The 27,653-nt window shown below is 38.5% G+C and overlaps 2 protein-coding genes across 4 annotated transcripts; one reads left to right on the top strand and one right to left on the bottom strand.

The window, feature by feature from the left end:
• Positions 1–160: 160 nt before the first annotated feature.
• HHLA2 (HHLA2 member of B7 family) lies at positions 161–12,630 on the bottom strand. Of its 3 annotated transcripts, none has more exons than XM_057373926.1 (9): positions 12,580–12,630; positions 11,224–11,691; positions 10,912–10,968; positions 8,421–8,514; positions 6,955–7,275; positions 6,247–6,507; positions 4,140–4,430; positions 1,945–2,033; positions 161–307 (listed from the first exon to the last, which is right to left on the bottom strand). In XM_057373926.1, exons 4-9 carry the CDS (start codon positions 8,482–8,484, stop codon positions 284–286), a joined length of 1,050 nt encoding a protein of 349 aa, XP_057229909.1. In that variant the 5' UTR covers positions 8,485–8,514; positions 10,912–10,968; positions 11,224–11,691; positions 12,580–12,630; the 3' UTR covers positions 161–283. The 3 variants fall into 3 exon arrangements, with proteins under 3 accessions (XP_057229909.1, XP_057229910.1, XP_057229911.1); XM_057373927.1 differs by having other exon boundaries at positions 10,930–10,968; XM_057373928.1 differs by lacking the exon at positions 10,912–10,968.
• Positions 12,631–12,767: 137 nt separating this feature from the next.
• Positions 12,768–26,963, top strand: IFT57 (intraflagellar transport 57). The gene is made up of 11 exons (XM_057373924.1): positions 12,768–12,988; positions 14,445–14,607; positions 15,251–15,369; positions 16,258–16,348; positions 18,276–18,344; positions 18,896–19,018; positions 21,121–21,192; positions 21,789–21,920; positions 22,838–22,900; positions 24,619–24,685; positions 25,219–26,963. Exons 1-11 carry the CDS (start codon positions 12,807–12,809, stop codon positions 25,395–25,397), a joined length of 1,260 nt encoding a protein of 419 aa, XP_057229907.1. The 5' UTR covers positions 12,768–12,806; the 3' UTR covers positions 25,398–26,963.
• The last annotated feature ends 690 nt before the right edge of the window (positions 26,964–27,653 follow it).

Here is a 27,653-nt window from a genome sequence, read left to right as displayed (position 1 = left end):
CCCTACRAGACAGCTTTGTCTTGTCTGAGTTATGTCACTGGTTAATAAGCAACAGATGAGCTTCTTGCAGGGTGAGATGCCCTGATACATGATTTTTCACATTCAAGTGTCCAGTGACTTTTTTTTGTCTTTCTCATTGTCTGTCACTGTTGCCCAATCACATTTCCATGTAGTTCTTACTGTAACCCAAAGGGGAAGGTGAAAGAACTCTTCATTCTTTTCATCAACAAACTCAGTAGTATCAGTGTGCAGAGAGTGATTTTCTTCCAGTATGTCAAGGTGTTTATATGATTCCTTCCCTTCTTTTCTAGACAAAATAAAAATACTTGTAAGAACTACTGATGTTTAAAATTAATCCTCCTGTGAAAACAGAACAAGACATACTCACTTAYAAAGACAAGTCAGCATTTTCCTTTTTAGCATTATCTGTGTAAAACAAGCATTCACACAACAATGCAGAAACATTTCTGTTTTTTCCATCTAGTCTTCATCAATGTAACCAGAGCTGAGTTTACAGGTTAATTGTACCATTTCCTCTGATTACAATGTGTTTGAAGGCTCAGCAGGTCTCAAGATAATTAATCTTGCTTAAATTGTTTAGACAACTGCATCTCAAAGTATATTATCATCTCTATAAAAGTATATTATCATCTCTATAGCATGTTACAACTGTTTAATAAGAAGCAAGCAAGTGAATCTTTAAATAGAGAGAAAAATGAAAAAAAGACTGAGGCATAATAATTTCAGAGTTTTCTTTCTCATGCATTTTTCCTGTACCTCATAGTAACCATCATAAAATGTCTCCTGAAGCTTACCAAGACCCAACTGTGACAAAATCTTAAGATGCAGGGAGTTTGAAGGTAAATTTCTCCATGGATGAGGCTGTAGGGTCAGGCATAGAAGGATGGACTAAGAACTAAAGTACGGATTTTTAAGGATACTCACTACAATTGCAGAGGAAAGAGACAGAATATTTTAAGACAGAAGCGGCCTATTACAAACACATGAGAATACAATACATCCACCTGAAAATGCATTTTTCTGTATTCCAGTAAAGATGAGAGGTGTGCAGACAGATGAGGTCAGGGACCATATGGTTCTAACAATCTCCTAAACAAAGCATTTAGTATCACTTTTCAAACTTCAGTTTTAACAGGCTTTGACATTGGATACAATTAAACAGTAATTTGGGCCCTAATGAAGACTAGGTATGAGCATTGTTTGAGAAACTTCACATTTTGGTTTGGATTATTTTTGGTCTTAAAGACAAGTGAGAAAATTCAGCAATACAATCATTATTTAAGCAAGCTATTAGAAAGTATTTGTGAGGGGTAACCAACACTTTCATGCTTTTATTAAGCACAGGAAACCATGTGATCAAAGGAAGGGCTTGTTGACATTGTTACAACCAAAATACTATCSCATAGATGTACCACAGAGGCTCCTCTGGACTTAGAAAATAGCAAGAATGAGGATAATTTATTTTTCTAAAACTTACCTTCCTACATTTTTAGTATTTTTGTATGCTTTAACCCATGAAAATAAAATTTATGTTTTGGTCAAACATTCAASGTCTGGATTTATGTTCTTCCCCTCATTTGAGTTGGGGATCCATTTTGAGGAAGTGGTCAATGGGTTGCAATCTCCCACTGCTGGAATTACCTTTTCCCACTTACTGCTCAGTTATTTTGACTTGACTTCTGGTGGCCCCTTCTCCAGACAGCCCATTCATGTTGGGATTGTCTTCTCTTCTTCTTAAAACAAAAGATCATTGGCAAACAATGCTAAACAGTGCAGTTGCTTAATTCTAACTTTCTAGCTACAGCTACTGATTAACAATTTTTTTTTAAAGTTGCAAAGTTTGACTCAAACCCTCATTCAAATCTTGAGAGGCTTGGTATCAACAGTTTTTTAAAAAATAAGTACTCTAATGATTGTACATACCTTTCGATAGCAAATTGCCCCTGCTGCCAGTGCTATCACTGCACCTGCTACCACTCCTACCACAATTTTCCAAGTGTTACCTGAATTGTCTTTAAAAATACAAATAACAAAACAGAAGTGATTTATAGTGCAAATTAATATTCACTGTTGTTCAATAAATGTACCAAAGTTATGATTTTTCTTATTTATAATCAAAAAGRTAGGATTTAAGGAGAAAGAAACATTAAAAGGAAACTGAGACAAAGACAACAACGTTTAAGTTACTTGACTCATGCTGCCTTTGAAGTGGTACTTTACCAACTTAAGTGCGAATAGCTGAAAGCAGATTATTTTACTTAATTGGGCTGATAGCAAATTTCATGTGTGCTCATGTGACAGGATTTGACAGCTTCTAAATACAAATCCCATTTAAAACCAATCAACTGCCCAGTATGCCAAACACTGTCTCCAGGCACGGTGCTCAGTGCCTTTAACAGTACTGCTGATTTACAGCAGAGCAGCTCTTTAAATGTTATCCAGCCTGGATCATAGATTTCACRACTCCTGTTGCACTGTCTTTGCAACTTTAATCTGAAACATGTCCCAACTTCATAGGAAAACCATGCAATTCAGATGAACACAAGAAATCCTGAGGTGTGTGTTAACAAAAGATTCCACAGGAGATCAAACCCCACCTAGCAGAACCCTCTGCACAGCACCAAACTGTAAGAACWATATGGTTTCTTCTGCCTCAGACTGCCTTTCCTCTGCTGTGCCTCATCCAAATAATTTGAAAAGTTCTACACTCCTCTGGAAACTTCTTATGGATGTCTGGCAAACAGCTAAAAAATAAGAACTGCTAGAACAGAGCATTTAATCGAGTCATTGCCTTTAGCTTGACTGTACCCACAYGCAGACCTACACTTACACCTTGTCAATTCCTTTGTAGAGCAGCTTTAAGGTGCAACCTCTTCCTTACACAGGAGAGAACTGCTTAAATGACTGTAAATTAATCTCTTTTCCCCTCAAAAACCCTTTTTCCAGTGACTCTTGGAAATCCTTCTGATGGCTCAGCAGCTGCTGTGCCATAACTGCTATCCACCATGGTCGAGCTCATTCCCTACTGTCTCCAGCTACTTATCTGCTTTCAGGCTGTGCTGCACAAAGGTGGTCATCTCTCTGTGTCTTCTCTGTTCTCTATAACCTAACTGTGGTCCCTGAGCCTGAACATTCTCTGAGCAGCACAGTAATGTCACCACCAAAGAGGTGCTTTGCATCACCTATGGCCGTTGTAAGATCCATCTGCAGAGAGCAGCTAGAGAAAGGCATTTGTAGCAGATGATGCCAGTCCCATTTGGACTGTCTCCAGTAAACATACAGGGAGACTGATGGACTTCTGCACAGAAGTTTGGAGTTGGTGTAACWCATWAGGGAGGGGAAAGAAAGGAAGACAAAAAGATGAAGCTATTATTACTTATTTTATCCCTCTATTTTTTCTTGTTTTGGCTAGTCTCAAGTTTTCTTCTTTGTTTAGAAGAGGTRCCCTATATTAGTTCTCAATCTTTTMGGTGATTATATCTAATTGTGTAAAATGCCTGTGTGATTCTGTTGTACATGTTACTGACAACAGTAACTAAGATTTCAGAGCTAGAATTTTACTATAGTTCATTAAAACACCAGCATGCATTTAAACATATATATCCCCAGGCCTAAAAAAGGCCTGCTGTGTAGAATTAAAGCTTTGAAAATAACAACTGTGTGTTCTCAAGCTTTCTTCTGCAGCCAAACTCAYACAACATGCTTTGGGCTTCCCATCATCTCTCTGCTAGACACAGCTTTAAACATTTCAAGCTATTTTTGCTGCCAGCAGAGCACTCAGGACAGGATTCTGAGAGCCCTGCTGTACCCTCAGCTATGAGGGCAGTTGGTGGCAACTGAAAGCAGCCACTGATTCTGAAACCTTTGCCACAATAAGCTGCTGGGAAAAAAAATAAGTCTATATAAAAAAACACAGTCTAGTCTTCAAATAAACATATTAGGTAACTTTTTCTTTTCCCTGGGCCAACAACAATAAAATATATGTCTCTTCTACCCAACTGTACCAATCACACAAGATAATTTTTCTCAGTATTTTATACATTTCTGATTGAGTCTTTTGGCTGTGCATTGTCCTGACTGAACAYTGATCCTCTGAAATTGAAGAAGYGGCAACTTACTGATGTGCAACGTTSTCACACTGAGTTTTGTGTAGAAAGGTGTTGAAACATTACACAGATATTCTCCATTGTCATCTGCAGTAAGATCATCCAATATCAGTGAAAAGTCACTTTCGTTAACCCGGACTCGAGGCTGGTGAGAGTGAGATGTGCCACTGAAGGAGGCCAGGACTGAGGTCACTGCATTTCTGTATAGTGTCCAGACAACACTGAAAYCATCAGTGTTTGCAATGTCATTGCTGTGTTCACAAGGCATTACGGTGCTACCTCCTTCCACATTAAACAGGTGGTCTGAAACAGATAAAGAACTCTGAAGGTTTTTTTGGAAAATACTGTGAAGGGTATTTAGATATTTTCTGAATTTTTTCTGAGGTTTGATACTACTATGGATAAATATAAAAGCATATTTCACTCCTTTGATATCAAATTCAAACATCACAGTATGTTTCCAGAAGCATCTGAAGATTTTAAACAAACCTATCTTACACCAAAACAATCTAATTGGTACTGGCAATTCTTTTTTTTTCATTTGACTATTTTTCCTCTGAGGGGCTCTTTAATAGAAGTGATTGAATCTAGTCTAAGTTACTATGTACAACAGCAGGAAATTCCACATGCTTGGAGCAAAGAGAAAATGCAATTAATCAGATACTTGCACATCTAAAGTGAAAGGATAAAACTCTTACAACATAATTTAACTAAAAGAATAAAAAGATTGTATGCAGTTAGAAATAACTTTCAGCTATGTGTATTTAAATACTTTACTTGTCTATATTGAACATTTAACAATTAATGAATAGCTTTAAAAAAGCAGAAAAGGGAAGGAGAAGGCAGGCAAGTGGAATTAATACCTAATATATAAAATACTAATACAAGRGAAGTCAACATCATAGCACAACTATTGATTTGACAGCAGTGGTGGCTGGCAGTCAGCTGGAAAGGAAGGTAATAGATTATTCTGACATGGTATAACCACACTTGATTTCTGTGGAGGGGGTTTAACAAACAGAGGTGTGGGGCTGAAAATCATAAAGACAAAACAAAATGGTCAATCCACACTGCTACTAGAGAAGCAAAAGGAAAGCAGTKTGCTTCCAAAATATTCTACTAAGGTGTTAGATGGATGCAAGGAAATTCAAATAAATTCGTAATGAAATGTACTTTTTTCTCTTGTGAAACAAAGGCATAGATTAACAAAACAGACATTTATAAAGCAATTGTTAGCTACTGTGAGGCCACACTTAAAATCTTCCATATTCTAAGCTACTCCATGTAAATGAAAAACTGCACTTGTTCTGGAGCTTATGCAGTGGGTTAGGAACTGAGAGCACATGGGTACACGTTAGTGGGACATCACTGTGATGGAAGCATCCATGAACATTTCACAAAAGAACTGCTCTTGTATTGCTCTTCATTCAATTAAAAAYATTTCCTAAGAAACAGGAGAAGTTGAAAAGTACCTGTTATTTACTTAAACTGAATTTCCAGTGTAATTCAGGAGGAAGACAAAGCAGAGTTGAAATTTCACAGTCCTSCTTTTCCTTAACTAAAAAAATGAGCTGCTGTTTGCTAAAATGCAGACAGTAYTTGCTGCTCTCCATTTCCATGCACACCAGCACTCAAACTGCTGCTTAAGGAAGCATGTGAAGAGAAGTACAACGAAAGGACCTAACAGTACTGAGAAACATCTGGCAAAACATGGGAAATGGACAGAGTAAAGATCATACACATCTAGAGCACCAGGCAAACTTTCACCCCCTCATATAACCTACATATTCTCTAAGGTTTCTATGTATTTTGTCAAATAGATGAAGTTCTTTTATTGACAGAGTGTAAAGTTTGTTAATCAGGCACCTCTTAAMATGTGAAACTGATACAGAAAAAATRTTCAMAGCAAAGGTAACTTACAGAAGGGTGAGCTAGCCCCTCTCATTAATACTTCAAACTTGTAATCCTAAGAGATGAGTTTCAAAGAGGAAGGTATATCCTTTTGCATTACCCCATATCCCCAAATGTTGCCCCACTGCAAAAAGGTTGTTTTCAGTTTGACTGATGCCAGCTATGACATTCAGTAATGATGCAGGAAGATACTTCCATTCATTCCTACCTTGCATCTTCCATTCAGCAGCCCACACTTCACGATGCAGATGAACATGACAGTAGTAAGTATCTGCCATGCTTACAATGTCCTGGTCACTTCTAAGAGAATAGAGAACTCCACTCCTGGTTTCCTCCCGATCTGTTTCTTGGATTGATACATTGCCTTGTACCCAAGATATATTTGGTGCTGGATAAGTGAGAAAGGCATAGCACTTCAGTCTCCTCTCAGTGTTGGTCTTTTGGTATTCCAKTGCATAAGAAGAAGGAGCTGTAGGTGAAAAAAAAATTAAAAATTTGTCCTACTAATTTAAAAATAGTTTTTAACTTGAAATGATTGCTCTTTTGAAATAACATTGGGGGAGAATAAATACAGCTGAGAACAAAACTTACCTGATTTCAGAAGAAAGCACAGCTACTTACTGTGAATGCCAAAATTTGTACTATTCTGAGAAGTAACATAATATAGACCACATAGCTACCCCTTAGAAATCTGGGTGCAGTAGGTTATGAAAACAAGAGCTGCACTCTAATTTTCCAATTTGTGTTACAACATTTCACCAGAGAAGACAGATTGCCTCGTAACACCATTAGGCCCAGAAGGTGCTCTGCTGGGTCAGAGGATTTTGATTCCATGGGAGAAACAACACAAGAAAATCTACTGCTGTCATCCCATTTGCAGTGGTGCAACCCAAGGATTTTTTTATGTTTTACTGACCTCTTACATGTAGCAGCACTTCCACTTCTGTTCTAGTGTGAACTGTTCCCACATAGCAGGTATAAGAGCCTTCATCAGTCATGGTCAGGTTACTAAGTTTCAAGGAGGCATTCCCACTGGAGATGCTCTCTTGGAAAAGATGTGTTCTCTGTCTGTAATGTGGATCTTGTTCTTGCAACTGATCCTTCTGTTCGTAGTAACTGTGCACATTTTTGATCCCTTTGCGCCAATGAATTACTTCATCATGCCCAGGTGGGAAAAAACAAGGGAGAACACAATCCTTGGAAAACAGCCCTGTTACTTCTTCCTGTTCTGTAAAACCTAAAGCCCATGAGTACAAATGAATAAGTTTAATCCAGTCAACAAGTRTATTTCTGTCCTTCCTCATCCCTGACAAAAAGAAATATTCTTGTGGGCAGCACATCACATTCCATCAGGTGTGCCAATGCCTCTTTCGTGGCTTTTCTGTTGCATGAGTCTCTTGGGACAGCAAGAGTCTCCATTCAGTGTAATCAGGATTGTAACACACAACTCTGCTCTTTGAACTTCTAAGAAATCCTTAAGTAGAAATCCTAAGTAAGCACCTATATATTCAAATCAGCACACCACCACYTTACCACCTGAGCTTCAAATGTCTTTCCACACCTTGAACCACATCTTTTTTACTTTGCACTCCAAAACCTTTTGAGCTGCAGCTTCCTACTTRCTCAAACATTCACAGCACCATGCTGCAATGACCCACATTACCAACCATCCCCACATAATGCCAAGCAGTTGTACCATCACAGGAAAAACCAGACATGGTGCTGCAACTGACAGGAAGTATAGAACTTCTTGGAACAGCTTTTCCACCACAAACAGCTTGAGGGTGCTCTGTCCCAGCCCCTGAGACAATTATGGTGTGCCTTCCTCAAAATTAATTCACACAAGTGGTAGCATGGTAGCATCTCATTTCTGTCAACATTTAATTTAGGCCTTGCTGGCATAAAAGAGCAATTTAAAATGAGTCTTTTAAAAAACTGACTGCATTGACTTAGCATCGTCACATGGACCTTCTTGGCCAAGGTCAGACAACCTGTTAGGCTGGTACTGAGTGCCCAGCTGCAGCTGCCTTCTCAGAAATTCCGATGCCCTCTCCAGCTCACCAGGCAGGATAATCTAAATGACTTTTCATTAGTTTTCTCAATGCAAAGTCAACCYATTTGCTGCAAACTATTTTCAGTCTCCAGGGACAACCASTGCCTGCWGAGCCATGGGGCAGAAACATGGGCAGGTAACAGTCAGGGGGCTCAGCAATGGCCACAGCCATCCATGCAGCCACCTTACAAACAGTCTTTTGCTTCAGAAGTGTTTTAGGTTACAAAAAAAATTTATTTGGTACCATTAATAAACAGTGTTTGAATTCATTAACTCTTCTTATTAAAAATTAGTAATAATGGTCTTATTATTTTTCAGCTAAAACCTACCCAAAAATGTAGCACTGATGGAAAACAAAAAGATGGTAAGAGGTGGTATGTTCTGTCCCTTCATGTCTTCATTGGTTCATAGACTCATGTCAAACTGGCAAAACAAAAGCAGGTGAAAAAAATGTTTTAATGCAGGTAAAAGATATGCCCATATAATTTCCTTCATACAACTTAGGACTACAGGCCTTTGTATCACTTTGTTTAAAAGAGACTTGGTCCAGAGTTTTCTCCTTAAGGTCATTCATTATATGATCCTATGCATTTCACAGCGGTTGAGGTCCTCTCATTACTTTGTAGGCCCTTGAAGATTGATACCTTATTTTTAAAAAATAGGAAGTTTTTACTCTCAGTGTTTTTGCAGGGCTAGGGATACTAATCTTCACATTTCCAAGACACCAATGAAAACCGGTCAAGAGAAATTTGCAAAAGGATGTAAGATGTCCCTTGTCAAACCTGATTTTCTTTACTTCTTAAAATATATTTCCGATTACTGCAACATTTGACTTTCTGGGATGGTAAATTTGACTGCATTTGCAAATACTGCAGATATAGAGAACTATTCACACTTYTTACACTTTTAAAAATARGTGCATGGAAATCTAGGGTAGGAATGCAAACAAGGAAGAGATTCTCTTATYGTATCTTGTGTGTTGTCAGTTAAATAGCAATGAACTGAAAGCTCTCATGAAGAACAGAAAAAGAAGTTAGGTAATAKTTACCTTATTGTAACTATTACCTGAGTGGAGGAATATTACAGTCTTCCTATCCTAAAATAGGGCATACCCCATTGGAGAAATTACCTCATGAATCAAATAACTTCAAAAAAAAAACTTTAAAGAATTTTACCTAGTCCTTTTCTTCTCCCCAAAAGGCAGCTAATAGGTACCATTCCTAAYAGACACAGGGTACAAGTTTAGCCARGCTTGCTAGCCAGAACTTTTAGTAGTAATGAATAATTTTGACAGGCGTGTGAGGCTGTATCTCTAGYGAATGTGAATCTTAAATCACAAAGATTTTTGAGTATTATTTCTTCTGAAAAGCTAGTATGATTTTTTAAATGTATTTTCACTATTCTATTAGGAGAAAAAATACAAAAAGACCAGAGGCATCAAAACATTAAATCTGAGACAGAAGTGATGCAAGGATAAACAAAACGTTTATGATATCTAACTTTGTTCCATGTCAGCAACAATTGCCAATATATACCTTCTTTTCTCCTTGYATTGGCAAGTGGGGTACACCATGCTTTATTGGATTTTTTGCTTATCTACCTATCACTTCCAACCTGACAGACACAATATACTGTTCCTGATATTTGAACTTCAGAAACTGCAGTCAATGATGTATTTCCTTTAGTGAGGGATCTGCCACATTTAATTGAGCTGCCTTTCATTGGCAGTGATTCTCTGAGTGACATTATTCCAGTGGTATMTTTGTGATACCTTTGGGAGCTACAGAGACAGCATGCACTGCCTCCTACCTCCTAGCTGTATCCCATAACCCTGTTCCAAAACACAGAACTATGAGTAATTAGCTGAAAATGCTCATGTTTAGCACAAACCTTAGCTTTGGATCTTCCCACTGCATTGTGTTGAGAGAAATGTATGTTGGTCCATAGAAAAATCTGTTGAGTGTAGGCTCTGGCCAGTCTTTTCAGCAAATTCTGGGGTCTTACAGGAATAAAGTGTGTGAATGTAATAAAGTGTGTGAATGTAATAAAGTGTGTGCTGATAGTTGGAGTGACTCTGCAAAGTGTTGAACAAACATGCTTTTCCTGTTTGAAACAGACTTAAATGGCACAACCAAGAAATCATGTCCTAAGGCTTTGTAGTGAAATATCAATRTGAAATTATGTATACAGACAGTGCACAACTAGAATTAAGATCACTGTAGTCACGTTACTCACTGACACTCTAGTTTTCAGTGGAATTATTTCATACTAATCACCACAGACTCAACTGGAAAGCAGCTCAGACAGGATTTCTGAGAGCAAGGCAAGGTGCTAAAATGCACCTCCAAAGACACACTGAACAGCTCAAATAGTGTTAGGGGAAATAATGCATTTACTTTGGCCGCTTACAGGAAAAGAACATATACTTTGTTTTCCTTCTGTTAATCAGTGATTAAACTAAATTTTCCCTCATCTTTGAACTACGCATTCAAGCTGAAACCTGATCAGACCACTCCYACAGCAAACAGCCATCGAAATTGGTGGCTGCTCAGTGCACACTCTTCTGTGATACCTTTAAGAGCAAATATGCATGTGGAAATATTCTCCAGTCAAACTAAAGCTATTTATTTCTTGCTATAAAGGATTCTGATTAATTCCTTTTCAATGTAACTTAACAACTACGCACTTCAAGCACACACACGCTTATGAGGATTGGGAAATACCAGAGGATTTCAGTTTTTGTCAACAAGCAAAAAWTAAAAACAAACATGCAAAGTTCTGAAAGACACACCTTAGTCACATACTGCTAAAGTTTCCTACCTGCCATAATGATACTACCTTTCCTGAATGCCCTCACTGAATCTTCAGATGAATTTCCTGTAATAGAAAAGAGAATTAATTTTTTGCCTCCCCGCAATGAAACCCTTACAACTTAAATGCTAACTTCATACTTGTTGAGAAATACTTCCAATGGAAGAAGATTCCAATCTAAGCATCCAAATTTGTCTTAGGAAATAGACAAAAAACACTACGTTTTAACTGAATATACATGTATCATATTTCAAATCTCCCYCATTCCATACACTTAAAACACTATACAGCTGCCAGAAAAAAACGCCAGGGGCTTTTTACCTCTTTTTATTTCACAAGCAGCCARGTACCAGAGCCTCGTTGCTTCCTATGTTTCCTGACGGCAGGGTTGGTAGTTATATAAAGAAAAAAATGAAACAAATAYACAGATCTGCCTGTTGATCTTTGCCTCTCTCTGCAGCACTCGGAGAGTGGCACACCCACGTGGCACACAGCTTAAGAACYAACGTACAAGTTCATGCCCGTCCCRGGCAGGGCGAACKACRCAGGTGAAGCTTTCACCCCTTTTGCCTTCCCCTCCTTCTCTTCGGGCTTAAAACTCTGTTTCTCTTAACCATTTCTTTTGCCTGGTTTTAAGCAAAATCAAAGCTCCAGCGAGCTGTAACAGAGGAAATGAGTTCTCTTGAGCGATGTCAAGCTTAGAGCAGCCACGATGAGGTTGAAAATGCGCTCGGTCAGCGTCACTTCTCTTAACGGGGTAGTGCGGTCAGATCTGTCACGGTCAGATCTCTGCGGGCACAGGAGAAGAATAATGTGAGAAAATTAATCAAGACGCTCTTCTCAAAAAGCTGTTCCCCTAAAACAATGTCTAGGTGCCTAGAGCTGCCTGCAGGGGTAGGTGACTACTTTATAACAACATTTTAAAAGTGACTCAAGAACAAGATTTAAAAAATGACTCAAGAATTTTCGGGAAGACACAAAATATCCTTAAACAAAATGCAGGAAGAAGTGGCAAGAAGGGGTGTCTCTCCTCAAAGACCTTGGCTGGTACTGGCAATACACAGGTGAGATGTGTCTCTTGCATTCACGGAATCAYTTMTGYTRGAAAAGACCCCTGAGATCATCGAGTCCCATCTTTAACTCATGAACTTCTCTGCTAAACCACGACATTAAGTACACGTCCCGTCGCTTCTCCAACACTTTCAGGCTGGCGACGCTCCTGGCCAGCTCGTTGCAATGCTCGACAACCCGGTGAGTGAAAAAATTCTTCCCAACACCCAATCCCCTGGCACAGCTTGAGGCTGTGTCCTCTTGTCCYGTTACTAGTTAGCTGGGAGAACAGACCGACCCCCACCTGGYTACARCTTCRTTCCRGGRAGTTGTAAAGAGTGATAAGGGCTTTCCTGAGTGGCTCCTCATGGCAATGCACTCCAGATCTTTCACCAGCTCCGTTGCCCGCCTCTGGACGCGCTCCAGCGCCTCAGCGTCTGTCTTGGTAATGCGGTGTCCAGAACCGGGCACAGCGCTTSAGGTGTTTTAGGAGTGTCACATTTCGGGAGATGCACCTTTTCGCACCCGCTGCCTTCCCCAGAGCGCGCCCCGCGGTTGATGCCACTCACTTTTACCCAGCTGCAGAACGGCACCTCAGCCCGTGAGCTACAGCCGCTGTCCGCTCACCTGCACGGAGCGACGCACTCGGAAGGTTATCTCMGGGACGGRGGAAAASAASCGGAGAAAGTTTTCAATGAGGAGCYCACTGTAACTCCCTTGAGAGCTGCGAGATTAGAGTTTCGGCGAGTAACAAGTTTTGGATTGGCTGTGGGGCCCCTCGCACCGCCCCGAGCCCTCAGCGCCAGCCCGGGCCCGCCTCTGTTGCTGTGGTTACGAGCAAGCACASAGCCAAGATGGCGGAGGAGGGCGCGGGTCCCGGCCGGCGCGGGGAGCGCGGTGAGGAGGCTCCGGGGGAGCACGGCCCCGGCGCGGCTTTTCACATGTTCGTGCTCATGGAGGACCTGCTGGACAAGCTGAAACTGCTGAGCTACGAGGAGGAGGCGCTGCGGCGCCACAACATGCGGCCTCTCTCCAGGTGCTCCTGGGCAGCGTCCCCYCCTCGCCCCCTCGGAGGGCGCTGGCGCGGCTGCGGGCGGGGGCGGCGGGCAGGAATCCCTCCGGGTCCTCGGAGCCTGGAGAAGGAAGGCGGGGCCCGCATGGCAGGATACCTGGCTCAGGGAAAAACAGCCGGCCGACTGCAAGTTTTCCGTGGGATCGGAAGCTTTCGAACCGCTAGGCCCTGCCAAAGGCTGAGCTGGGATAAGTAAATAGTCCCTTGACTTTCTCTGCCTCCGGCAGGTACTGGTTATCTTCATGCCAGGGTACCTGTGCAAAAAAATAATTTACTTAAATTCTGTCCTCCATCAAAGTTCTGCCTAAAGTCTAAGTTAATCTAAACAATTCTAAATTYTTAAAATTCAGAATAGCTGTTTGTGGAATCTGTTTTTTAACCCTTTGACCTTTTACAAAAAGAGTCTTGGACCTATTAAGGCTGAGGTTTCGTATCCAGCACATACTTACTTCGTATGTAATGTTCCTTTGTGGTTTTGTTTTTTTGTTTTTTTAATTATGATGGGAGACTGGAAGCTTGGGAAATGGGACCAATGTGCTTCCAATATTTTTTTTTTTTTTTTTTTAATTATGATGGGAGACTGGAAGCTTGGGAAATGGGACCAATGTGCTTCCAATATCCACCTGCCCAAATAACTTTTAAACCCATCTGTCACCTTCAGCCAGACTCCACAGCAGGCTGTCACAGAATTAAGCTTTTAATAAGCAACAGTTTGGTAACAGAGTCCAAGTTGCTCCCTTTTTGGGAAGGAGGCTCAAGTATGAGCACAGTGGCTGTCAGTTGGTTCCAGCTGTTGAACTATTGGAATGTTTGGAGCAGGGCAGCAAACCTTTGTGTACCTTAGCTAGTAGCTGTGTCTTTAAAAGGAAGTACTTGGTTCGCAGTATCCAGTGTGCCTGTGATTTATACTTTCAGGGGAGAAACTATGGTCTGGTTTTATGGACTGAATGCTTGTTAGGACCACATATTTAAATATGGTGTGATCCAAATCAGTTTTCATTGCTCTCCAAAGCAACCCAAGGCACAGTAGGTAACAGTGGGTGGAATGATCGCTTCAAAACATGCTCCTGATCTGAGCTGAATGCATTGATTTAGGTACTTGCCTCTCTTGAGGAAAAGTATGTTTCTTAGTTTCTTGCCTCTCTTGAGGAAAAGTATGAAGGGGAGGTTGTTTGGGGAAGTTGGCAGACAAGTCTGATGTTGATTAATAATTTACTCAAAGCTGGAAACAGGCGAGCTGGGTGTAGAAAACTTTGTTTGCTGTTGTTATGTGTGAAACTAGGCATCCTGAATTTAGTTCAGGTGGGTTGCTCCTTGAGAGAATTGGGTAAAGAAGCTGCTCTGTAGCCTGTGCTCACCTATAATGTTGTAAGAKCTCCAGAAGCTCAAAATATGTCCCATTTGTCCTCTTTTTAAACAGGCACTACTTTGCCCTGCCCACCAACCCGGGTGAGCAGTTCTTCATGTTCTGCACACTCGCTGCTTGGCTGATCACCAAAGCGGGACATCCCTTCGAGCAGCCACAGGAGTACGATGACCCCAATGCAGTGATTTCCAATGTGCTCTCASAACTGCGATCCTTTGTGAGTGTCACACAGGCTCTTTTTCCAAGGGTATTGCAAACACCTGCATTCCCTTCAGAAATAACAGCAATCACACACTGTTCTCCTGCTGGGTATGGTACCAAGGACTGGACRGACTTTTCCTAGCTATAAGTTTGTGCTACATTAATTAATTGGAAGTTCACACRGGCTGTACCTACTTGGTAACTTTTTTAGCACTATAAAAATGGTCTTATGTACGATTCCAATTTGTTTTATCCTACAGTCTGTAAAATGGATTAACCCAGGCTTACATTTTCTAGTGCCACATATGTTGCTCATTTATAGTAGCATAATTTACAGAGATTTTATCTGGAAAGCTTACACAGTGTTTGTGATCCTGCTCTTGCCTCAGTGATGTAATTCATAGTGTAGGAAGTGGTTTAGAATAGTGTTCTTCTTTTTTTGTTGTTTTTATTAAGGAGTTAAAGGTTGTATAAACTGCCAGGAACTATTGGGAGCTGCATAGGAGAAGACTATGACAGCATTACTAATATGACTTAGCATTACTAAAATCTTCATACAGAAGCAAACAACGTTTAGGTGTTAGTGTACAGAAACTTAACTTCCTACGGGGAAATTTGGGTTGTTAGGCCATTAGAAACAGTGTATCTCTTTATTTTAGGGAAGGCCTGTGGATTTTCCTCCCTCAAAATTAAAGACAGGCTGTGGAGAGCAAGTGTGCTATGTTCTTGATTGTTTAGCTGAAGAAGCCTTGAAACACACTGGATTCAGCTGGAAAAGGTACACTACACTTCTAAGCACCCTCCCTTATGCATTGTTTTCCAGCAAACAGATTTAAGTTGTAGTGGTAAAACAATACATAAGAATGACTGAAAAGTTTTGCTTGATGTTTCATGAGATGAAAAATTCAACTAGTCTTGAAGCAGGGGGACCAATTAATTCCTAATGCAATTTCACACAACTGGCCTATTACCAGCAAGGCTGAGTTTGCACCATTATAGACTTAGCTGATTAAGATTTAACTGATGACTTCTTTTTTTTTGCGTATTTCCCTATGCATAACTCCTTGTTAATCTGACATTTAAGTTGAAGCATTTAATGTCCTTTTAGGTTCTATAAWTCAGTAATAAATTCCTGGAGTTCCTCATGTTACAAGTAGACTACAGCAATTTGATTTAATTTGAAGGAAATCTTAGGACAAATTAGATGATAGATAATATCAAGTAAATAAAAATGCCTTTTAAAGTGTTATTTCATTTTTCCTTCTGMTGGGTTTTGAAATCGGTATAGCAAAGTAATTTCTACTTTGGAAATATTTTACTGTTGCTTCTGTTYAGTACACAAATTCCACTGTGGGCTAACAATAAGCCTGCGGTGACTTGCACTTGAATTTTGAGAGCTTAGACCAATAGAGAAAAATCCCAAAATTTACTTTCTACATGTCTTTGTAGTGTGAATGTACTGTACTGTTTGGCATAGTAAATAGCCTTTTTTAAAGACAGWCCAAGATGAACAAGACTTTTAAGGCTGAATGTATTTTTATTTAAGTTATGAAACACTAATCACCATCTAGATGTATTCCACATTATCCATTCTTCTCAAGAAATGTTTTGTTTGCAGAGATATTGTTGTGTTTGAAAGCTGTGCTGTTCTYTGAATTAATTTTAGGCCAGAATATCCAACAGAAGAGCCAGAAGAAGAAGAAATAACAGAAGATGATGCMGAATTAACACTCAGTAAATTGGAGGAGGAAGTTGCAGTAGGTTTATTTGATTGGTTTTTATTATATTGGTCAGCTATGAGGAAATTTTTCTTCACTGTTCATTTTGTTTGCCTTTGTTTAATGAGTCTTTTCTATTAGTTGTTCAAGTTTTTTCCTGCAGCTCCATGTCTGTATTGTCAGGTTCTYTGTAGAGTTTTTTGTTGCTTTTCAGGTAAGATTAATTCTTCAAGACATGGCATGTGTTCTTATCTGCAGTGGAATCTCTGCWTGCATCACAGAGATTCAGAATTGTTTATTTTCTACTGACACAAGCTCTTGAYGTTAAATTWAAKGTTTAAAATAGGRAAACAGTCAGCTGTCTKCTCTTTTCTGTATCTTGTTAAGGTYTAAGCTGCCTAAATTGGGGATRAAACAGGTAACTTAAACCAGTTGAAATCCTTCAAAAAACCTCTGGGTTTGCTCTCAGGTATTATCCTAGGCCATGATTTTCACAACTAAGATGTTCTGTTAGCTCTTCTGGATGTTAATAAAACCACTGAGGTTATTACCTTACTAGGTATTTCATTATCAGGCAGTTAAAGGATACTCACTTTAGAGCCCCTAGTGGTTCTACATGGATTACTTACATGTCAATGTATTTTTTTTTTGCCCAGTCCATTGTTGTTGGCAGTATGTTGATATTAGTTGTATCCGCAATTGAATTTAGCAGTATTTCCAGCAGTTAAATGCTAATGATGAGGTTCATGGATTTTTCTTTGGTTTTGATTCTTCTGAATAAAAATGATGAGGATGAGAGATATAAGCCTAGTTATGAAAATCTTGGGGAATGAGATAGACTGTATTAGGTGGCCAGCAGTAGCCAGTGAGGCTGGGTGTGTAAGGAAATCTGAAGTTTGGTTTCTCAGTTCTGATAACCAGCTTCTTGTTCTGGTGGTTTGTTCTTTAAAGTGCTGCACAAATATGTATTGTCCATTTAGCAAAAGATAGTCTCAGTCTAGTCACCATTAATTTCTTGCAAGTATTCAGGGGTCAAACATGCCAGAATAGTGGTTCCTGTTAGTTAAAAACTGGGTAAAGTAGAGGAAAGAGGAATAAACTGCAGGTTTTCACCAAGTCTTGAAGAGTTCTTCCCTAAGACCTGTGTTATTGCAGGTTTTGTGATTTGTGTAGAAAGGAGGTGGATGATGAAATTTCATTTTGGTGGAAAAGACAGTCAAGAGGAGGACAAGATGTATAARGGGGAAGTGTATAGATGATAAAATGGCAGATGAAATACAGTATAGATAAGTGGAGGTTAATGCACAGAAAAAACATCTTTATGAGTGATGGATTCTCAGCTGATCATAGTCAGAGAAGAGTGGAATTTTGAAATTATAATAGAGCTCTAGAAAACTGTGAGCTGAGTGTGTGGTCCCATGGGCAAAAAAAAAAAAATCAATTGCCTCAATTTCAATTGTATCATTCTGCACACTTAAGACGTGGCATTGTTCTGCAACTCCAAATACATAGTGCAACCAACATCTTGAAAACTATGTTTAGGTCTAGTTGTAGTTTGGTGGGTTTTTTTGTGTCGTTTTACTTTTTAGGTAAAGCTTTAAGAAACACATAAAATTACAGTTACCAGATAACTATTGATAATGGGTCATTTGATATCAGAGGTCTTAGGTTTGGGGTTTGGATTTTGGATTTATTTTGGTTTTTGTTTTGGGTTGGGTTTTTGGGGTTTTTTTTTGTTGTTTTTTGTTGGTTGGTTTAYTTTTGTAATACTGTGGCACTGGAGGAAATGTGGGGTAGCTTTCATCTTTCACCTTGTCCCAGGCAGTGTGTCTCTTCATAAATTCCATTACCATAAACTCTCCATGTCTTGTTTTTCTACTTAATACTTGTTCTGTGCTTCTGTTAAATAAAATCATGGAGAAAAATTGTGCAATACTTACTGAGTTACTTTGCAACTTCTCTTAAGGAAGAAGAGTCAGACAATGAAGAAAATTACATTGACCTGAATGTTCTAAAGGTGCAAACATACGGATCGGTAAGTTGTTACCTGTCAGTCCTCTCTTGAGAGATTTTTACATYTGTACCAGCAATTTGTTTCTGTTGACTTTAAATCTAAAAATCCTTGTATGGYCTTTACTTGAAAAAACACCCCATCTGAAATGAATCAGCTTATTTTGAAAGAACAATATGCAGCCAGTTTCTAAACTGATATCACTGAAGGACTGCTGGGAACATTTGCAGAAAATAATTTTTTTGTACAGACTTCTAGAGAAACATGGTATTAGTTTCTTGAATGTATTTTAATCTCACATACATACAAACATAATTTCTGAAATGTATTATAATTTCTTATTATACATTTGTCTTTAGTTTTAAGTATGATGAGAAGATTATTTTTGTTTAATTCAAAATCTTTATGAATTCAAAGAAAACCATTAAGGAAATCTGTTACATCTGTAGTCTAGATCATTCTGGATATAAGTATTTTTCTAATATTAACACTGTAAGCCATTATAGTGATTTCTAACAGTTCTCAATATACATAACAATGATATTTTGTGCATAAACTTGGTGATTTTTACACAGAATATTAATGACACTGCAAAGCAAGAAGAGATTTTACAGTCCACRACAGATGCAGCAGATTGGAATCTGGAAGTGGAACGTGTGCTTCCACAGCTGAAAGTCACAGTCAGGACTGACAATAAGGTATGGAAGAATGGATTTGCCTGTGGCGATTGAAATGTGATTTCAGTCAATGCTGTTTACTTTCTGTTAGCAGTTTTTGTCTTCAGTCRTGTCAAGACTTATGAATAATGGGCTCTCCAGTTCTTGTCTGAACCTTTGTCACTTACTTTGACCCTAGAAGCAATAATTTTTAGTAGGGCGTTTTTTTTCAATATTATATTTTTTATGATAACTTACAGGGCACCTTATTTCTATATATTTATTCAGTGGAGATTTTCTTTAGTCCTCTGATATTTCCAAGGTATTCACACTTCTAAAAAATTATACCCTCAGTTTACCAACTATTAAATCTTCTTCCTGGAGGAGAGCTGATGTTCTTACCTTTCAACTGTTCCATTTGTCAACCATGTGAAAGGTTGATTGTATGGAATGTCTCTTTCTGAACTTCATGTGACAATCGAGTAGGTCTGTACCCTGATTTAGTCATCATGAGCTCTCCTTACATTTAGTGAAAAGATGTGAGTGCTTTTCCAGCTGATTTTGGTCACTGTATCCAGATAGCTATCTCAGGGTGGAATTCATCATGTGCATTTCTCACAATTCATGTGAATTGTGCATTTCTCTCCATAGTATGTTTCAAGGAGTCTGGAATGAGCAGTTGATCAGTAGCCATCTGTCTTTGGCAAGTCTAAACCTAGGACTGCTCCTGGCATTGCCATAAGCRTTCTTTCTAGGAGATTGTGTAGCACAGCCAGATGAGAGCACTATTGAAATTGTTCATTTGCAGTGACCCAGCAGGTTGCGGTGTTGGAGCAATCTGCAGCACTGATGTATCAATACTATACATATACATGAAAACAATGGAATATAATTATCTTGCCAAAAATCGKGGAAGCTCTCAACTTCTGCTGAACTGCCTGCCTGTCTTACACTACACTGCATTCTTTTGTGTGAGGAATCGCCTGGTTTGAACCACTCTGCTGTGATAATCAGCAAGCCCATCTGTTGCAGAGAACATGATGCTTGAGTCTTGCAGTGAGGAATTAAAACTTAATAAAGACATACATGAAAAATTGAAGCCAATGTAGGAGGTTTACTAGCTTCCAGCTTAATGCACTATCTCTTGGCCTTAAGGAATATGTCAAAATGAACATGAAAAGAGGATTATTCTTTTTCTAGCTTCTGTGCTTTCAAAAATAAGTGCGGTGAAGTGTTTGGCCTTTTTCCATTATATCAGAAAACATCATATTCTGTTTCCTAAGCTGGGCATGTAAACATAGTACCAGGCKAGTATTAATGGTTTAACCAATGGCATTAGAAACTGGAACGTATTGTAAAGTCCTGGACAGAGGTGGGGGTGGGTTGTGTGCATGTTGTTTTTATTTAAATTCCAAAGTTTGGCAAAATATGAAAAATTGTTACCAGACCAACAAGAGATCACGAGTCTCCTGCAAACCTGAAACACAACATAAGCACATTTTCTCTACTAGCTCATTTCCTGGTGTGCAGTGCCAATTCACAGCACCTCTTCTCAGCTGCCATCCCTGAGTCCATATATGTTTCTTATGATCTAGAACCTGGAAATAATTTTCCCCTTTTTAATTGTATCCCATTATGAAAACCAAGTTTTGGTATTTCTGCCTCTTTCATTTTTCCCGTTCTCCTGGTAACAGTAAGGACTAAAATAAAGAGGAATGAATGGATACTCCAGAACTGGTAGGTGTTGGGCATCCAGGGCACTCATTTTATCTAAGAAAAGCTGAACTAATGCAGCTACAATCAGTATTTTTAGTATTTTTGCCCAGAGTGRTTTCTAGCAGAAATAGTTCCATGAAGATCAGACTCTAAAAAGCAATAGCTACTATGGTATCAGTGAGGATGGCAGTGTTTGTTTATGGATCTGAGTGTCACATGTGACATTTGGGAGATTTATAAATTGTGTCAYATTGAGCCAGTGCCCCTGGCTATGATCATGGCAGTGGCAGGATGATACATGGCAGTAGTATAAAAGAGAACTGCTCCCGCTTTGTGTATCCAGTTGTTTGTGTATCCACTGTTGTTTAGTAACCAGAGAAAGATAAAAGTTGTACTTACCCATGTTTTCATTTGTGATTTCATTTTAGGATTGGAGAATTCATGTAGACCAAATGCATCAGCATAAGGATGGAATTGATTCTTCTTTGAAAGAAACTAGGGTATGTCTTGTATGTACAGTATATTTTACTAATCTGTTAAGCATTTTATTTTCTCTTTTATTTGCTATGCATTGAGAACTAAACTGATCTTTTTGTCTTCATTTTATTTGTGCTATTGCGGTAAAATTAAAAAGGGAAATATGATAATGATGATTAGGGACACTGCTACTGGCAAAATAYCTCGTTGGAAAGAGTTGTATGTGTGAGGATTAACAGGGCTATCAGGTCCAGTAATGAATGCATTACCGTAAGTATATCCTGACTACAGAGGACAAAATAGAATAATACWATCTGAAAGTGCTGTTAAAAACCCCAAAATACTCTCAAATATTGTTGCTAGAGTAACTTACTAACATTGACATRTATAATTAATTGAGGAGGGGAGGGCGATGAAATAGTAAAAACAGAAGTAAGTGTTTTGGAGGTGGGCAAACCAGAACTCCTTGGGAATAATTTTTTGTTGGSTAAACACAGCATTTCTGTACTATTTTTCTCTCTTGCTGCAGGCTTTCATAGCCATTCTTAACTACAGAATCATTTTGATATTCTTTGTATACTGTCTGTATACTGTCAACCCACAGAACGTGATTTTCTAGGGTTACCTTGACAAACTTCATAATGAAATCAGCAGAACACTGGAAAAGATCAATAGCAGGGAAAAGTACATCAACAATCAGTTGGAGCACTTGGTTCAAGARTACCGTTCAGCACAAGCCTTGCTGAGTGAGGTATTGCTGATCTTTTGTTGTTGCCTTCTCTAGTATTAACTTGCTGTTAAGTGCAGGTAGAAGCAAAGGCGACATGGAGTGAATTACCTATGAATTCTGCTGCTGGATACAAAGAGGGGAAATGTTGACTGGCTGTCAAATTATATTCTTCCTAAGCTAAGCTAGCAATTTTTATTTAACTGTTCTACAGGGGAAAGTAGRTGGTTTTTGCCTGAGTATTGTGTGCAGCAGTTGCCAGTCTAAAGCAGCAAATAAATTGTTAGTTCTGCTTTCCTTGTGAAGTTCACACATCTGTCACAAATGGAAAAACTATTCTCAGTCCAGCATTCATCCCTTAGATTGAGTACTGGTGCTAATGTGCACAAAGCACTCTTGATTACTTCTTTGCTTCATTTGGATTTTATGCCAGTAGAGTGCTGCATGAGAAACTTTTTGATCCCCTATTTAGAAGGCCTTATAGTCTGCCTTTTGGCGAGCCCTCCTGGTTGTGGCCCAKGCTGACAAGAAGGCTAACAGAATTTGTCCTCTGCACCTTCTGTTGGCCTTGTTGTTAAAGTCTCTTCAAGATAGTAATTTACTGTTGATGAAGTCTTATTCAGGGTTTGAGTATTCAATCCTGTATRCATTATAGCAAATTATCTCTGTATTTTTTCCCTCATGTAAATGATTAGAGAGCATAGTTATTATCAAATGTATATTTGGACTATTACAATTTTGAAAAGTGCTTTACATTTTTGAATGGTAGTCATTATAGGGGCTGATGTTTCAAGCCTGTCCTCATTTGTAAGCCTCACTGGGGCTTTGTGGGAGAGTTTCTTGAATTGGAACATATGAAAGCAAGTCTTGGTGTTTTCTCTGAGCTATCTCCATACATCTTTTCAACTCTGTCATTACAGCAAAGACATGTTTCTTTGCAGGCTAAGGAGAAGTACCAGGAGGGAAGTGGAGGAGTAACTGAAAGGATTAAAGTGCTTTCTGAGGTAAAACACATCTTATTTTAAAACAGTCTTCAGAGAGTTGGCATTTAGTGGTTGCAGTTTTATGAATCCAGTTCTTTCTGCTTTGTTCTCATGTTAAAGATGAATCTTTGTTTGGGGGAGACAATCTAGTCCAGTCCCTAAACTTTRAATCCAGACTGCCATTGATTTTTAACTCATGAAATGTGAGCTCAGTTTGTAAACGAAGTTAAACACTGTGTATTTTATAACCTGTGTCTTAGAATTATGGAGCATTAGTAGATCATGTCCATACATTTTTTGGAAGAAGAAAAACGTAGCTCTTATTTTTACTTAAAATTAAAAAGTTGAAATTTTTATCTTCCAGGCACTTRAAAGCAATATTTGACTAAACAGTAATTTTTTTCCATACATCAAATTATCTTATTATCTAAATCTGTTTTTCTGTTTTGAGTTTTCTTTTTCCTTTATATCAGTGCTCTGACAAATTAAAAAAAAAAAAAATCTCCTGTCTCCTGCCTCCACATGTTGAGTGTTTCATGACATTTCATTTAGAATTATGGCTTCATTTCCAAATACTTCAACCTTTTGCTCAATTAAAAAAAATTAAATATCTCTGTTTGGGTTTTGGAAATCAACTTTATTTGTTAGACAATGAAGTCTCTGGAATAGTTGCATGAAATAGATCAGACAATAGGAATGTGTTGGAAATTGTAGAACAAGTTTGAGATAGAATAGAATAGTTGGAAGGGACCCACAGTGATCACCCAGTCCAAYTGCAGTAGATATTGCAGCATTTTAATGAGAGTTTTCTAGCAAAGATTTGAGTTAATTCTGCAGAATTAGAGCTTCTTTCTATTTCACTCTCAAGGAAGTAAGTTTGAAAAAGAAAATAATGACTTCAGATTTACAGTGTGCTTTGGAAGCTGATGGACTGATTAGTAATGGTGAACTACATAGATGCAGTGGTGCATGTCTGAGATAAAACAGACACATTGGATGTTAGTGTTTATCTGTTTTCAGGAGTGCAGTCACACCTCAGCCCCCTTGGCAATWCCATTACTGCTGCAGGTATGTTGTAACAATGCAGCAGTGATTCCTCTTTGTTACTGGAAAGGCTTGTTGAAGCCTTAATGAAGGGCTGTTTTCTTGTTATAGACAAGAACACTGAATTACTACCTCGACAATACTTTAGAATCATWCATTTGCTTTTTTTCCTTGTCTACWAAGGCAAACTGGGTGCTAGACAGTGCTGAAAGGCACTTGTGTTCTTCATATGTGCATTTTACTTAACTGTGCCAGTGCCAGCAGGCTGGACTGCTGCACCTTCTTTTGCTGCAGTGCTGTTTCTCAGGTTTCCAGCRTAACTTGCTGAAGTCCTGATGCTCCCAGAGGGGCAGCAGGCATGGTTATTTGATGAATCTTGATCTGCAGGGATATTGGTTCCTATGTTCTTCCATCCAGCATCACACTGAAACACTTCCATTGTTGTTTTTATTGGGGATGCACAGATTTTAAGTAACACCATGCTCTTTGGTCAATTTGTTACTCTCCTTGCTATGATTTTTTACAACATTAATTAGTTAAATTAAAATATTCTGGATGTTTGAAAAATTGTTCCTCTTTATATAACAAGTAAGATGAATTAGTTAATTTTTTAAAATTAATGCAGTTATTCAGCAGAGACTTTTTAAAACTTGATATTCATCTGGTTTAATTAAGAAAAAAATATCTATTTTAAGATTACAGAAGCATTAGAGAAAGTAAAGCAGGAAACAGAAGAGAAAGGAAGCAGTATGACTGATGGTGGTAAGTACATTTTTGCTTCAGACAACACACCCTTTTTCTTGGTGACAGTTTCTAATATGTACTTCATTAAAGAAAAATAAGAGCAATTATAAGGAGCAGAATGATGCAGCAACATCATATCAGTGGGAAGGGATGGATTAGAAACAAAGTGTATGGCACAAAACTTTTTAATAACTTTTCRTAGGTAAGGTGATCCCCTGCTGAAGGTTCTTCAGTTCCCTACCAAACCTCAAGTCAGTTACAGGGATAAGGCTTTAAGCTGAGCAAAACACATAATTGAAAAACCTGTCTTAATGTTGATGCATATTTTTATGAAGCTCTTAGATGTCAAGAAGRCAGCAAAATTGTCATTGCCTATTTCTGTCTTTAAAGTATTTTGCATATTAAAAATGATGTATCAGTACAGTCACGTCTTTGGAGTGGAACACCCTTTTGTTCATTCAACTCTTCAATTTTAAGGAATGAATTACAGCAAACAATGCTTTTGTGTTAGGGGGCTGACAGAGTTGTACTGTTTATCTTTTTTTGGACAGCTCCTCTAGTGAAGATTAAACAGGCCTTAACAAAATTGAGGCAAGAAACCATTCAGATGGACATACAGATYGGTGTGATGGAACACACATTGCTCCAGTCAAAGCTGAAAGAGAAGTCCAATATGACTAGAGACATGCATGCAACAGTGATTCCAGAAGCCACAGTAGGTGCTTATTAAAATTGGTTGGACCTGACTTGGTTTGCCCAAAATACAGTTTTCTAGCATTTGCTTTTTTCTGAGTTCAGAGGTTTTGTTTATGTTGGGGGAGGAGGATGCTCTTTTTTTCCTGTTCATTTTTAACAAGACATTTGTCATGCACTTTTTTAAGAAGTAACATGCACACTTTRGACTCAGCATGGAGCCATGCTTAGTTTTGTACATATCTCTTCCAAATATACTAATAATTTTTTATTTATGAAGATATCTCTACTTCATTGGAGAATGTTATGTAGTGTGAAAGCATATAAAATTATGSTGACAGGCTGTAATCTTGATACTCTACAGTGCTGAAAGGAAATTGCTTGTAAAGGACTTGAAAGGAAGGTAAGACATTTATTATCACCATTTGCATACATTTAGTATAAAGCATTTAATTGATGATTCTGAAATAGTACAGCATTTCTCTTTCTAAGGCTGRGTTAAAACTGATATCAGCTGCAAGACTCCTCTAACAGCAGCAATATCAAAACCTATATAAGACCAAAGAAGGTGAAAAGTATTGTTTGAAAACCACTCTAGGCTTTCTAATTCTTTTYCATGTGTCATTGCTGTTTCAGAGTCACTTTTTGTATTAGCATTGGGTCAAATGYTTTTTTCATTTATAGTGTGTAGTGGAGTTCTGTGGACATAATTTGGGTTATTCTTGTTTTCTGTTCTTGTGTTCTTTTGATTTCTGTGAAGGAAAAATGTTGCCAAATCTAGTTGAGTAATACAGAATGAGAAGAAAAATGTAGGAGGAAGGGAACAGGAATGTAATGGCAACAGGGAGCTTGCTTTGTCTTAGTAAATGTGTAGGTAGGGAGTGATTCTAGATGTTCGTGGTAATGAAGGAGTGCGGTGCAAAGAAATAACCTTATTAAAGTACTGGTACATTCTTTTGGTTATGATTATTAATAAGCCATGAACTCTATTAAWACAATTCCAGTGACATTAAAATCCTCCCCTAACTTCTGTAGGCTATTCCATTCATCTTACAATTAATTTCTCTCACTTAAAAATGAGCAGAATTTTTCAGAATCAGTGGATTAGTTCTGTTTCTAAAAGTCAAGATACTTGACGCAGTCAGTACTATAAGCCAGAGTAAATTTGTTGTGCTTCAGTATTTCATTTGCCAAAAAGCCCTAAACCCATTGGATTTAAATAAGCAAAAGCAATATGTAAATGTCAACTATTACAATTTACCTGTGCAAGCAATTGCTGAAAATCTCTGTGAATCACACTGGAAATCAGTTTCCAACTCCTTTCACTGCCTACCTATATCCTCCCACATTCAACTGAAATTAGAAAWGTTATTATTCATGTTCCCTTTGTTAGGTGCTGTTGCTACTGCATATTTACTTTACCAGTGGGTTTACTTCAACTTAAGGTAAAGCAACCTCCTTTTGCACTGCCTGCAATGCAGCTCACTGATGCTTTTGGATTGCAATGTTGTGTTGTATAAATGCTGTTTATGTAAATACTTTCCTCAAAAAACTCCTCCTTCATGCTAATAAACATGATTAATCAAAAACCTTTCCTTATGAACTGAGCCTCTTATTCTATTWAAGTGAACCTGTTGAGACAAGCATGGCCAAAAAGCCTCTAATGTGACAGAATAATCTGAAGAAAAGCTTCCTTTGTGCCAAAGTAATTCTAAAATAGCATGCTAATTATCTGTAATTGATCTACATTATTTTTAACACAACTGTCTGAAATGGCGTTCATCTAAGTGGAACACTTCTGGTGTTGTCTCAAGAGTGATATATGGTCTTTAATTGTCATCTGGCAAAGAGTGGCATTTGCTCCTTGAGGCAGTAAAAGCACTTGACCCTGCTTTGAAAAAAGCCTTACTGATCCATCAGCTGGCTACACCACTGTCCTTAAAAGCAGAGGAGAGCAGAGAGGCTGTCACAAGCAGTTTGAAAGGCCGCCTAGAAAAGCTAAGTTCTGTGTAATTATCCCACTTCTGAATCAATGCAGGAAGCATAATCCACATTAAAATTAAATCACTTGGTTAGCATTACTTCTTGCATTGCTCATTATSTAATGCAGTGTCAGAACTGAAGACCAACGAAACAAAGATGTCCCTGAGTTAGCAGGATGCATGTTAAGCTGTTCTATAAGAGTCTCTCTTCTGGAAAGTATTTAGGGCAGAAGGACTATTCACAGGAGTTAACCTTTATATACATCTGTCCTCTTCCAAGGTCTCTTAACATTTTCAGTCCTCTGGAACAT

This window comes from Malurus melanocephalus, unplaced genomic scaffold (assembly GCF_030028575.1).
Source record: "Malurus melanocephalus ecotype Western Australia unplaced genomic scaffold, MMel_1.1 scaffold_210, whole genome shotgun sequence".
NCBI classification, from domain to species: domain Eukaryota; kingdom Metazoa; phylum Chordata; class Aves; order Passeriformes; family Maluridae; genus Malurus; species Malurus melanocephalus.
This window is presented reverse-complemented; position numbering and strand designations above follow the sequence as displayed.